The sequence below is a fragment of the Aquarana catesbeiana genome, linkage group LG13, assembly GCF_042186555.1.
Source record: "Aquarana catesbeiana isolate 2022-GZ linkage group LG13, ASM4218655v1, whole genome shotgun sequence".
NCBI lineage: Eukaryota > Metazoa > Chordata > Amphibia > Anura > Ranidae > Aquarana > Aquarana catesbeiana.
This window is the reverse complement of record NC_133336.1, coordinates 211,601,042-211,614,161: the sequence shown is the minus strand read 5'-3', so window position 1 is coordinate 211,614,161 and position 13,120 is coordinate 211,601,042. Positions and strand designations below refer to the sequence as shown.

General features: G+C 42.8%; 1 protein-coding gene across 1 annotated transcript in view; it reads left to right on the top strand.

The window, feature by feature from the left end:
- LOC141116664 (NACHT, LRR and PYD domains-containing protein 3-like) overlaps window positions 1-13,120 on the top strand; it is a 213,150-nt gene that overhangs the window by 63,662 nt on the left and 136,368 nt on the right. Inside the window, exon 3 of the mRNA XM_073609056.1 lies at window positions 5,521-5,692. Coding sequence (XP_073465157.1) covers window positions 5,521-5,692 — 172 coding nt within the window. The remainder of the gene's footprint in view (window positions 1-5,520; window positions 5,693-13,120) is intronic.

The following is a 13,120-nucleotide window of genomic DNA, read 5'->3' as shown; positions in this document are numbered from 1 at the left end:
GGAGTTATCCACTGACCCATTAGGCCGCTATGTTTTTATCCATGCTAGGGTATATGGAGAGCCTCTGCTCATAATGGCTTTTTATGTACCACCCCCATTTAATGTTTCTATAGTCAAGGAGGGAATATCATTCATGACCCGTCATTCCAATATAGCAGCGGTGTGGCTAGGTGACTTCAATGTCATTCTAAATCCGACTTTAGACAAGCTACAACTGGCTTCACCGGCCCATAATATTCCCACTGAGACTAGGTTTTCTAAGCTTATCTCCGCCTTCCATTTAATAGATACATGGCGACACAAGTTCCCACAGGCTAGGTCATATTCATGCTTCTCGTCTTCTCATGGCTCCATGTCCCGTATAGATTTTATACTTATTTCCCGCAGGTTGGCGCCGAGACTATTGGAGGTAATGTTTTGCCCTAGGGTACTTTCGGATCATAGCCCTTACTGGATTACGGTGAGTATTCAAGTGGCAAAACCACCAAGGTCGTGGCGTCTGAACCCATTTTGGCTCTCTCTTCTACCTGAAGATAACGAGCTTATAGATAAATGGAGAGCGTACTTTGTGGAGAATGATGAGTCAGCATCACCATCCGCAGTGTGGGATTCTTTTAAGTTATACGCTAGGCATACCTTAATAACCACTATTAATAAAATTAAGATGGACTCCTCCGGTGCCCTCAGTAAGGCGCTGGAGGATATGTCCTCTGCTGAAATAATATATGCCAACACTCTGACACCCGCAAATGCAGACCAACTTAAGTTACAGACTAGAGTAGCTGACCAACTACAGTACCAGAAAGCCAGACAAAAAATGTTTTTCTCCAAACAGAAAATGTTGGAGCATGGAGAGAAGACAGGCAACTTGTTGGCATACTTGGTGCATAGCGAGGATAGACCCCCGGTGGTTATCACGCTACATGGCCCAGGAGGCCAGCAAGTTACAGACCCTCCTAAAGTAACTTCAATGTTCAGGGATTTTTTTGCTGACTTATACACAACGACAGCCCCCACAGAGGCCCAATCCATGTCCCTTTTCCTGGAAAAGATGGCTTTCCCACAGTTGACAGATGAACAGATTGAATCACTGGAAGCATCGCTTACTGTAGACGAAATTACAACTGTTATAGCTAGCTTTGCTAGGTCTAAATCTCCCGGATCGGACAGACTCCCCATTGAGTTTTATTCCCAATTCAGTGAAATACTAACTCCCAAATTATTAAAGCTATATAATCATCTCTTTGAAACTGGGACGTTACCCCCATCTATGACAGAGGCCACGATAGTCCTTATTCCTAAACCTGGAAAAGACCTGGGATTCCCAGAATCATATTGCCCCATATCGCTCTTACAGGTCGATATTTAAATACTAGCCAAAGTACTATCCAGTAGGCTTAATCAGGTCATACTAACATTGATACATGCAGATCAGGCTGGTTTCATGCCCGGACGCAGCACCTCGTTTAACCTCAGGAAACTATATATTAATCTGCAGGCTACACATGAAGAGGTAGGTTCACGGGTTGTTGTGACCTTAGACACGGCAAAAGCCTTCGACTCGGTAGAGTGGAGGTATTTCTGGAGATGCTTGGAGGGCTATGGGTTTGGCCCTAAATTTATTAAATGGGTTCAACTGTTATACCAGGCACCTAGGGCCAGAGTGGTGGCTAATGGGTAGTCGTCTCAATTGTTTGACCTCAGCAGAGGCACAAGACAGGGCTGCCCCTTGTCCCCAGTGCTGTATGCCCTGGCGGCAGAACCCCTGGCGATATCCATCCGAGCGATCCCAGAGATTAAGGGACTCAGAATGGGCTCACTGATTGAAAAAATTAGCATGTATGCTGATGATACACTATTATATCTAGCAGATTCGGGCTCATCATTGAGTACTGCACTTCATGTGATAGAACAATTTGGAATATTCTCAGGGCTGAAAATTAATTGGGACAAATCCCAAATTTTACCAATTGACAGCTTCCCACCCCCAGAATCCCAAGCCAGGCTTCCGTTTCAGAGAGTAGATGCTATTAAATATTTAGGGATTCGTATAACCAGATCCCCTGCAGACTATATATCCCTAAATATAGATCCTTTCATTTCCACGATTAAAAATAAAATACGGGTTTGGTCCAAATTACCATTGGGAGTCTGGGGCCGTATAAATTTAATCAAAATTATCCTACTACCCAAAATACTCTATGTTTTATGGCACACCCCAGTTTATCTACCCTTGAAACACTTCAAATCTCTAGAGTCCCTTCTAAAGTCATTTGTGTGGGGTAATAATAGACATAAATGAGCATGGCAAACCCTTAAGAGTCCGACTGATCTGGGAGGTACCGCTCTCCCCGATTTTAATTTATATTACATTGCAGCACAGTTGTCTCAGCTATTCCACATAGATAAAACGGACAGTGAAAGATTTCTTATGCTACTATGTCCGAAGTGGGCGCAATACACAAAGGACCCGATATATGCAATAGCAGCGGGCTTAGATGGGATGGAACAAGGTGAAAGAAGGGACACTATGCTATACCATTACAGGAAAATATGGAATCTAGCTACATCTAGACTTGAAATTCCACAGTTCAATGATTATACACCATTGTGGCATAACAAGAACCTCCCTGAAGTTAATAAAATACATGACACATTCATATGGTCTATACAGGGAGTATTTTACCTACACCATATACTAAAAAATGGACAGCTTAAAACCTTTAAACTACTCAAAGAAGAATTTACAATACAGAACCAGATGTTTTTCAGATTTTTACAAATCCGTCATGCGATACAATCACAATTTCCTGACTCCTGCCCAAGCCCTACACCTAATGTTCTTATAGCTATAATCAAGAGCACAGACTCTCAAAAATTGATCTCAGCATTTTATAACTTACTTTTAACCCCTGTAGCTACCAAAATAGCATATGATCTCAAACCAAGATGGGAGAGAGAGGTGGGACCGATGGAGGACGAGGAGTGGGGGGAGATTTTGGAGTCCTGTAAAACTGTGTCTCCTAAACTATCAGATCGACTGACGCAGCTTTACGTTCTCCACAGGGCATATCTTACACCCCTCAGAGTGACAAGATATAAGCGTACACAAACCACCACATGTCAGATGTGCGGAAGAGAGACAGGCACTTTTTTTCATTTACTATGGGCATGCCCTAAGATAAAAGGCCTGTGGGAACAAATTGTAACATTTCTACATGACACAATGGGCTCACCTCTAGCTTTAGACCCCAAACAATGCCTTTTTGGTATAGTTCCTGACACAACTGACAAATACACCAAAACTTTTTTGCATGAAACATTATTTGCAGCAAGAAAGGTTATAGCCAAAAAATGGATGAGGCAGGAGGCTCCTAAAGTAGTGGACTGGAAGGTGGAGATAAACAATACATTACCGTACAAGAAATGTATATATGTTATTAGAGGATGCCCAGCCAAGTACAATAAGATATGGGATAGATGGACATAGGAATGGTTGCACAGGTTACATAAACCAATTATATACACCCAGAATATCATTGTATGTCAGGTATGTCTGTATTCAATACCATTTTTATTCAAGATATAATAATGATTGCATTGTTACAATGTCAAAATGCAAACGAATTCATGTTATGTATGCACAAGTTACTCAATAAAACTTTGTTTGATTAAAAAAAAAAGTGTCAAGTGCATAAATGATGTTGGGAGAACTCATATGTACATAAAGTCATATGACACAGGCTGATCCAGATGATAATAGGCCTGTGATAAACAAGAAAACAAATCCCCAAACTCCTCTATGTAGAGATATATAGTCTGTTGGAGGAGGCAGTGCATAATATTCTTTCTGGTGATGAAAGATATATAATATGGGATCTGGGATGTGCATCAAAAACAACAGAGGGAATGAATACACTTACCCCAAAGTGTGGACACACACGCCAGACGGCAGTGGGTCAATCAAGCATGAAATAATCGTTTCCAGCAGGCTCTCCAACCAGGGCTATTGCAGTTAGGTGATGTATACCTGCATCTGTCTCCAAGAGGATTGAGGATGACATGTTTCGAACAAACGTTCTTCTACTGGGGTATGCCCCTACCGTGAACATCTACCATCGATCCTCTTGGAGACAGACCTCATAGGCTCTTTACCTAGATCGAAGAAGCAATGTGTCAAACCGACACACCGCACCACCGATCGCCATGCTGCACACCCCCGAGAGCGCGCACGAGCAACTTATCCTGCTGAACACCATATGACTACAGTCAGGACAGCCGATCCCCGCTGTGGCCATCATTTTGCTATTGGTCAGGCAGGATGTGGTTAAATATATGTTTTTAATCCCATTATCACCCCCTGTAGTGAATGATATCAATCTGATCTGTTGTCTCTCTTGCCTGTGTTCCGTCATATATGGCGACCCATCATATTTCGTAACAGGAGTGACGTTCCGTCGCCGCCATCTTGGTACACCCAGCACTCATCCACAATAGGGATACAGTGAGAAAGCGGCAAGCGGACATCTTGTTACACCCACCGGAGTCTTGCATTTTACACTTATTTTTACAAGTAAACTCAGATTATATAGTCAAATTTTAAAATCCATCAGACTGTTTTGATGTTGATTTTTATAATCAGCAGTGTTCTATCATATTAGCAAACATGTGTGATCACCAGGCTCACCGCTGCTTTTAAAATTCAATATGTAATCATTCAGACGGATTTCAAAATACTTAGGCTACTTTCACACTGAGGCGCTTTACAGGTGCTACAGCGCTAAAAATAGCACCTGTAAAGAGCCTCTCCTGTGTCTCCAGTGTGAAAGCCCAAGGGCTTTCACACTGGAGCAGTGCGCTTGCAGGACAGCCAAAAAATCCTGCAAGCTGCATCTTTGCAGTGCTGTAGGATCGGTGTATACACCACTTCTAAAGCGCCCCTACCCAATGAAAACAATGGGGCAGCACCACCAAACTGCCGCTGCAGCAGCACTGTGTCAGCGGTTTTAACCCCTTGATAGTGGCCAAATAGCGCCACTAAAACAATGGTAAAGCAGCGCTAAAAATAGCGCCGCTTTACTGACGGCACCCGCCCGCCCCAGTGTGAAAGTACCCTTAATTTGACTATATAAGCTGAGTTAACTGTTAAAAATAAGTGTGTAATGCAAGACTCCGGTGGGTGTATAAAGATGTCCGCTTGCAGCCTTCTCACTGTATTCTTACTGTGGGGGAGTCTGGGGTGTAGCAAGATGGCTGCAACAAAATGTCACTTCCGTTACTAAATCTGATTGGTCACCATATCTGACGGAACACCTGCAGCTCTGGTAGTGTCCTATTACATCAAATTGTGATGGGAGAAATGACATGTGTCAGCAATACCCAGTATATCTTCCTTGTAACAAGATGTTCTTTTCTGAATGAAGTGTTCAAAGTACCCAGAATCATTTTATGTATTTATCCCAAAAAATGAAGTTACATTTTAACAGCAGATATGAAACAATAATAATATATATATTCCAGAAATACCGATCGATGGGAAAAGACCCGTCTTCCTTCTCTCACACCTTGCTACAAGATATTCGGGATCAGGGGAGAGAAGCTGTGATTGGACTCTGGGAATGTCTCTATGCACTACAGAAACGTTATCCTCATCCTAATTTATTGTCGGTTCTGGATGAGATCACACAGACAGGTAACAGGACTTTGTGTTTACAGACAACAATGTGATAAAATAACGAGTGATGCTAATTATCCCAAGTGTACCTCCATTGTCAGTGATAAACACAGTACACATACACCGCACTCCTCACCACTATCTTTGTTCTCTTCTTTTCTCTTTAGCAGATTCAGGGGCGTACCAAGCGGGGATCGGGGGGGTGGTCCACCCCAGGTGCCACACATTGGGGGGTGTCAGTGGCCAGGTGGCATTTCTATGGGGGTGCGCTCTGCACTCAGTCGGGTGACACTGTCTAACAGAATCCCGAGGGCATCCCTGGTTCTGGCTCCTCTGTTTAGTAGTTTTTTTGTCAGCTGGAACACCCCCAGCGCCGTGGCCAAAATAGTATGGTCTGATTACTGTTTTCCCCTGTTAGCTCCATCCACCACTGCTGAACAGCCAAGCTGAATGTGTCATCTTTCAGCATGGGGGTGGCTGCTGTTACACACTGTGTCCACACAGTCTTCTGGAGTCCAGACCTCCCCAGCTGAAGCTGAGAGCCCGAGGTGAGCTGGTGATAGGGGGTGTGTGTGGGTTGTGAGAAGAGGCTGGAGGAGTGTTTGTGTCTGCCCTCAAAGTCTTTGCTAAAAAAACTATTTAACAGACTTCAATAGATGATCATAATGATAGATGGTCAAATTAGAAGTTCAAAGGAAAGTAAAGTAGATATGGCGCCATTCTATATCCGTGTTAAAAAACTCCCAAATAAATAAATTAATTAGTGAATATGTAAGTATTAGTGCAATTAACTTTACAGTGTCCTACTGACCAAATGAAATGTACATATGATATATTATCAAACTAATATAAACAAAATAAAATAAATGCCTCTGTGCTGATATACTACAATCAATAAATTCCCACAGAAAATTGCTATAAAATATTAAATGATTCCATTTGTGATTTAAAGTGCTTTTGTGCAAAAAGCTTTGTGGATTAAAAATTGAAAATTAGAAATACAATTAAAATAAAAAATAAAGAATATAATATTGCAGGTATATGTGCAGTCCCAAAATTTTAAGTATCCAAAAAATAAGGTGCTTCTGTGCTGGTGAATAGGGATGAGCTCAACACTCCCCTGTTCGGTTCGCACTAGAACATGCGAACAGGAAAAAAGTTTGTTCGAACACGCGAACACCGTTAAAGTCTATGGGACACGAACATGAATAATCAAAAGTGCTAATTTTAAAGGCTTATATGCAAGTTATTGTCATAAAAAGGGTCCTGCCCCAGGGGACATGGATCAATGCAAAAAAAAGTTTTAAAAACGGCTGTTTTTTTCAGGAGCAGTGATTTTAATAATGCTTAAAGTCAAACAATAAAAGTGTAATATCCCTTTAAATTTTGTAGCTGGGGGTGTCTATAGTATGCCTGTAAAGGGGCGCATGTTTCCCGTGTTTAGAACAGTCTGACAGCAAAATGACATTTCAAAGGAAAAAAGCCATTTAAAACTACTCGTGGCTATTGCATTGCCGGTCCGACAATACACATAGAAGTTCATTGATAAAAACGGCATGGGAATTCCCCACAGGGGAACCCCAAACCAAAATTAAAAAAAAAAATGATGTGGGGGGTCCCCCTAAATTCCATACCAGGCCCTTCAGGTCTGGTATGGATATTAAGGGGAACCCCGGCCAAAATTAAAACAAAAAATGACATGGGGGTCCCCCTAAATTCCATACCAGACCCTTCAGGTCTGGTATGGATTTTAAGGGGAACCCCGCGCCAAAAAAAAAAAATGGCGTGTGGTCCCCCCAAAAATCCATACCAGACCCTTATCCGAGCACACAACCTGGCAGGCCGCAGGAAAAGAGGGGGGATGAGAGAGCGCCCCCCCTCCTGAACCGTACCAGGCCACATGCCCTCAACATTGGGAGGGTGATTTGGGGTAGCCCCCCAAAACACCTTGTCCCCATGTTGATGAGGACAAGGGCCACATCCCCACAACCCTGGCCGGTGGTTGTGGGGGTCTGCGGGCAGGGGGCTTATCGGAATCTGGAAGCCCCCTTTAACAAGGGGACCCCCAGATCCCAGCCCCCCCTGTGTGAAATAGTAAGGTTTACCCCTACCATTTCACTAAAAAACTGTCAAAAATGTTAAAAATGACAAGAGACAGTTTTTGACAATTCCTTTATTTAAATGCTTCTTCTTTCTTCTATCTTCCTTCATCTTCTTCTTCTGGTTCTTCTGGCTCTTCTGGTTCTTCCTCCGGCGTTCTCATCCAGCATCTCCTCCACGGTGTCTTCTATCTTCTTCTCCTCGGGCCGCTCTGCACCCATGGCATGGGGGGAGGCTCCCGCTCTTTTCTTCTTCATCTTCTTCTCTTCTTCATCTTCTTCTCTGCTTCATCTTCTTTTCTTCTTCATTTTCTTCTCCGGGCCGCTCCGCATCCATGCTGGCATGGAGGGAGGCTCCCGCTGTGTGACGGCGTCTCCTTGTCTGACGGTTCTTAAATAACGGGGGGCAGGGCTTAACGGGACTTCCCTGTGACATCACGGGGAATGCCGCAGGGAAGTCCCGTCATGTCCCGTGCGTCAGAGGGGGGCGGGGTCACTGGGTGGCCCCGCCCCGTTATTTAAGAACCGTCAGAAGAGGAGATGCCGTCACACAACGGGAGCCTCCCTCCATGCCAGCATGGATGCGAAGCGGCCCGGAGAAGAAGATGAAGAAGATGAAGAAGAGAAGAAGAGTAGAAGAGAAGAAAAGAAGAAGATGAAGAAGAAGATGAAGAAGAGAAGAAGATGAAGAGAAGAGCGGGAGCCTCCCCCCATGCCATGGGTGCAGAGCGGCCCGAGGAGAAGAAGATAGAAGACGCCGCGGAGGAGATGCTGGACGAGAACGCCGGAGGAAGAACCAGAAGAACCAGAAGAAGAAGATGAAGGAAGATAGAAGAAAGAAGAAGCATTTAAATAAAGGAATTGTCAAAAACTGTCTCTTGTCATTTTTAACATTTTTGACAGTTTTTTAGTGAAATGGTACCATTTCACACAGGGGGGGCGGGATCTGGGGGTCCCCTTGTTAAAAGGGGCTTCCAGATTCCGATAAGCCCCCCGCCCGCAGACCCCACAACCACCGGCCAGGGTTGTGGGGATGAGGCCCTTGTCCTCATCAACATGGGGACAATGTGTTTTGGGGGGCTACCCCAAAGTACCCTCCGAATGTTGAGGGCATGTGGTCAGGTACGGTTTAGGAGGGGGGGGCACTCTCTCACCCCCCCTCCTTTCCTGCGGCCTGCCAGGTTGCATGATAAGGGTCTGGTATGGATTTTTGGGGGGACCCCACGCCGTTTTTTTTTTTTGCATTGCCGGACCGGCAATGCAATAGCCGCGAGTATTTTTAAATGGCTTTTTTTCCTTTGAAATGTCATTTTGCTGTCAGACTGTTCTAAACATGGGAAACATGCGCCCCATTACAGGCATACTATAGACACCCCCAGCTACAAAATTTAAAGGGATATTACACTTTTATTGTTTGACTTTAAGCATTATTAAAATCACTGCTCCCGAAAAAACGTCAGTTTTTAAAACTTTTTTTTGCATTGATCCATGTCCCCTGAGCAGGACTCAGGTCCCCAAACACTTTTTATGACAATAACTTGCATATAAGCCTTTAAAATTAGCACTTTTGATTTCTCCCATAGACTTTTAAAGGGTCTTCCGCGGCATTCGAATTTGCCGCGAACACCCCAAATTGTTCGCTGTTCGGCGAACTTGCGAACAGCCAATGTTCGAGTCGAACATGCGTTCGACTCGAACTCGAAGCTCATCCATACTGGTGAAAAACAATATAGTTCACTTTGTAAGGTGATCATAGCATGCGTGCTCTTTCTGTGCTCATTTGTGGCTGCACTCACCGGAACTTCCTCTGGGCATTCCATGGCCTCAGAAACTGTGATAGGCAGTGAAGAGTGAAACCAAAAATTTACACCCTTAGACATCCTGAAGGCGGTGATTGGTTTTCGGGGCCCCGTACGCGGCTAGGCTCCCAAAAAGTCTCACACATGTGGTATCCCCATACTCAGGAGAATCAGCAGAATGTATTTTGGGGTGCAATTTCACATATTCCCATGGCCTGTGTGAGCAATATATCATTTAGTGACAACTTTGTGCAAAAAAAAAATTTGTCACTTTCCTGCAACTTGTGTCAAAATATAAAATATTCCATGGACTCAACATGCCTCTCAGCAAATAGCTTGGGGTGTCTACTTTCCAAAATGGGGTAATTGGTGAGGGTTTTGTGCTATCTGGGCATTTTATGGCCTTCAAAACTATGATAGGTAGTGAGGAGTGAAATCAAAAATTTACGCCCTTAGAAATGCTGAAGGCGGTGATTGGTTTTCGGGGCCCCGTACGCGGCTAGGCTCCCAAAAAGTTCCACACATGTGGTATCCCCATACTCAGGAGAAGCAGCTGAATGTATTTTGGGGTGCAATTCCACATATGCCCATGGCCTGTGTGAGCAATATATCATGATATATGATTGTATATTAATCTGGAATAGGGATGAAAAAATCCCTCATTGACTTCTTTGAAATATTAAATAACAATCAAAAAAATAATAAGTTTACATATGAAATTAGCAACACATCTATACATTTTTTAGATCTCGATATACAACTAACTAAGAAAGGACTGCTAACCAAAACTTTTTTTAAACCTGTTGAAAGGAATAGTTACATACCTGCTGACAGTTGCCATTTTGATCCTTGGTTGATTAATATCCCAAAAGGGCAGTTGATGCGTTTAAGAAGAAACTGCACAGAAAAAAGCACTTTTTTGGAACAAGCAAAAGTAATTGGCAACAAATTTGTTCATAAAGAGTACACTGAGCACTTTATTGAAGAGAAAATTAAGGAGGTATCAGAACATTCAAGGGATTAATTAATTCAAGACAAAGAAAAGAAACCAATACAGTATCATGAGATCCCTATAATTATGGATTTTAATGTTCAACATTAACTAATTGAACGTATATTTTTTTTTTCTCAATAAATTTTTATTGATTTTTATATTGTACATAACAAAAAAAGGAAAAAACAAGAACATAAAGAATACATCAAATACAAAGAATATAATATAACAACAATTTGGCTGTGTAACATCTATGGCTTATTGTTTTTCTTTATATTTTTCATTGACATTGACTGCTAGTCTACCTGTTGTTAATAAACTTCAGAATTTTTCCTGAAATAGCAGCATAATGACTAGTTCGACCCCGTTGATCTCTCTATTTGGTCGCAGGGCCGGACCTTAACACCAAATTGTCACCTATAGTCCAAGCAATCAAGTTTTGCTTATGTGTATTCAAAAAATAGTACTTTGTAACAAGAAACACAACCTGTTTCCACATCAGTCTGTTAAGTATTTCAAGTCGGTTAGGGTGCCTCATCTCATGTTAATCTAATTTCTTACATTGATTCTTTTGAGTACCATTCAACCCAAGGCTTCCCCTTTTGATTCATTTTTTCGTAGTTTCCTGTGGATGAAAAATGTAATTTTTCATATGTACCATGTGTATGTATGGCTTGTATTACTTCAGCAATATTTGGTATATTTGGGTCCCTCCAATGTCTTAATATAAAGTATAGGGGGGAGGTGCTGTGCTAACCAGAAGAAAGCTGTAAATCTCTGTCTGTGGTCAATTAATAAAATGACATAAAATCGCATAATAAATCGCATAAATTGCATAAATAAGTGTTGACACTAAAAACATTCAAGTCTTAATAATCAGCATCATGTGTATGTGAAAAAAAAGTGCATAAAAAATCCTTTTCAGTTGGTATATACTAAATGACAAAAAAATTGCATGTAAAATCGCATAAATAAGTGTTGACACTAAAAACATATAAATCTAGATAATTATGTGTAGGTGCACAAAGGGACATAAACACTACTTCATGTGAATAATTCTAAATAAAAATACATAGAATAAATCAGAAATAACCATCAAAAACATATCCTTATAAATGGTGCAAAACGTACAAAGTGCCAGTGCTTAAAGGTAATCTAGATATCGCAAATAAAACACATCAATCCAACGCAATATGGATAATAAATAATATAAATAAATGTCCTAATAATAGTGATAAAATATATTGTGCTGGCCTGCGAAACACATGACCAATGACATGCCAGTAAGTGCAGCAAACTTAAAGTGCCAGCGTAAAAGTCATTGAAGGTGCAAAAGCAAGTTCTGGTGTATTCAACAAAACAACAGTGGGGTGTCTGGGATGCAATTCACTCAGTGTCCTCTTCGTGCATAAAACATTAATGTAAGCAGTGGCCCCTTACCTAGCGGTGCTAGGTCAACCGCATGAATTGGAGCTAAAACGCCAGGTCCTGAGCCTCCATCGTGCCCCTATATCCACGCTTGCCGGTGTTGGGTTATCCTAATGGCAGCTGATTACAAGTGTCTATGGTCCTATCAGGGGTCCTGGACCAGCGCGCGGATCCTAGCTCAGCCTCCACATCTCAGGTATGTATGTACAGGAATATGCAGGACAAAGGTACTTGATAGTGAAGTAACCTATTCCGTCCCTACGCGTGTCATCACCGATCACGTGACTTCTTCTGAAGAAGTCACGTGATCGGTGATGACACGCGTAGGGACGGAATAGGCTGTTTCACATTGCTAGACACAGAACGAGTTCGCTGCTCGTAGGAGAGAGGTTTGCTCTGCATTGTTTTTATGTGAGTACATCTACTTAAAGATTTTTAAAGGGGTTGTAAAGGTAAAAATTTTTTCACCTTAATGCATTCTATGCATTAAGGTGAAAAAACTTTTGACAATACCGCCGCCCCCAGCCCCCCCATTTTACTTACCTGACGCCTCGAATCTTCGCTGCTCGTTCTCGTCATCTTCATTGCAGCTCAGCCTGGTCGCTGATTGGCTGCAGTGGATGGATTGAAAGCAGCGCAGCCATTGGCTTGCGCTGCTGTGAATCGCATCCGATGACGCGGCGCGCCGGGGGGCGGGGCCGAGTGATACAGCGAGCGGCTATAGCCGCCGGCTGTATCACTGGAGCGCGCCCGCAAGCACTCACCACCATGCGAGGGAGCTCGCATTAAGGTGGAGAATGCATGCGGGGAGGAGCTGAAACAGCCGCCGAGGGACCCCAGAAGACCAGGTTCGGGGCCACTCTGTGCAGAACGAGCTGCACAGTGAAGGTAAGTATAACATGTTTGTTATTTAAAAAAAAAAAAAAAATACCTTTACAACCCCTTTAATAAAGCATTACCTGGTTAAGACATACTTCACTATCAAGTACCTTTGTCCTGCATATTCCTGTACATACATACCTGAGATGTGGAGGCTGAGCTAGGATCCGCGCTGGTCCAGGACCCCTGATAGGACCATAGCCACTTGTAATCAGCTGCCATTAGGATAACCCAACACCGGCAAGCG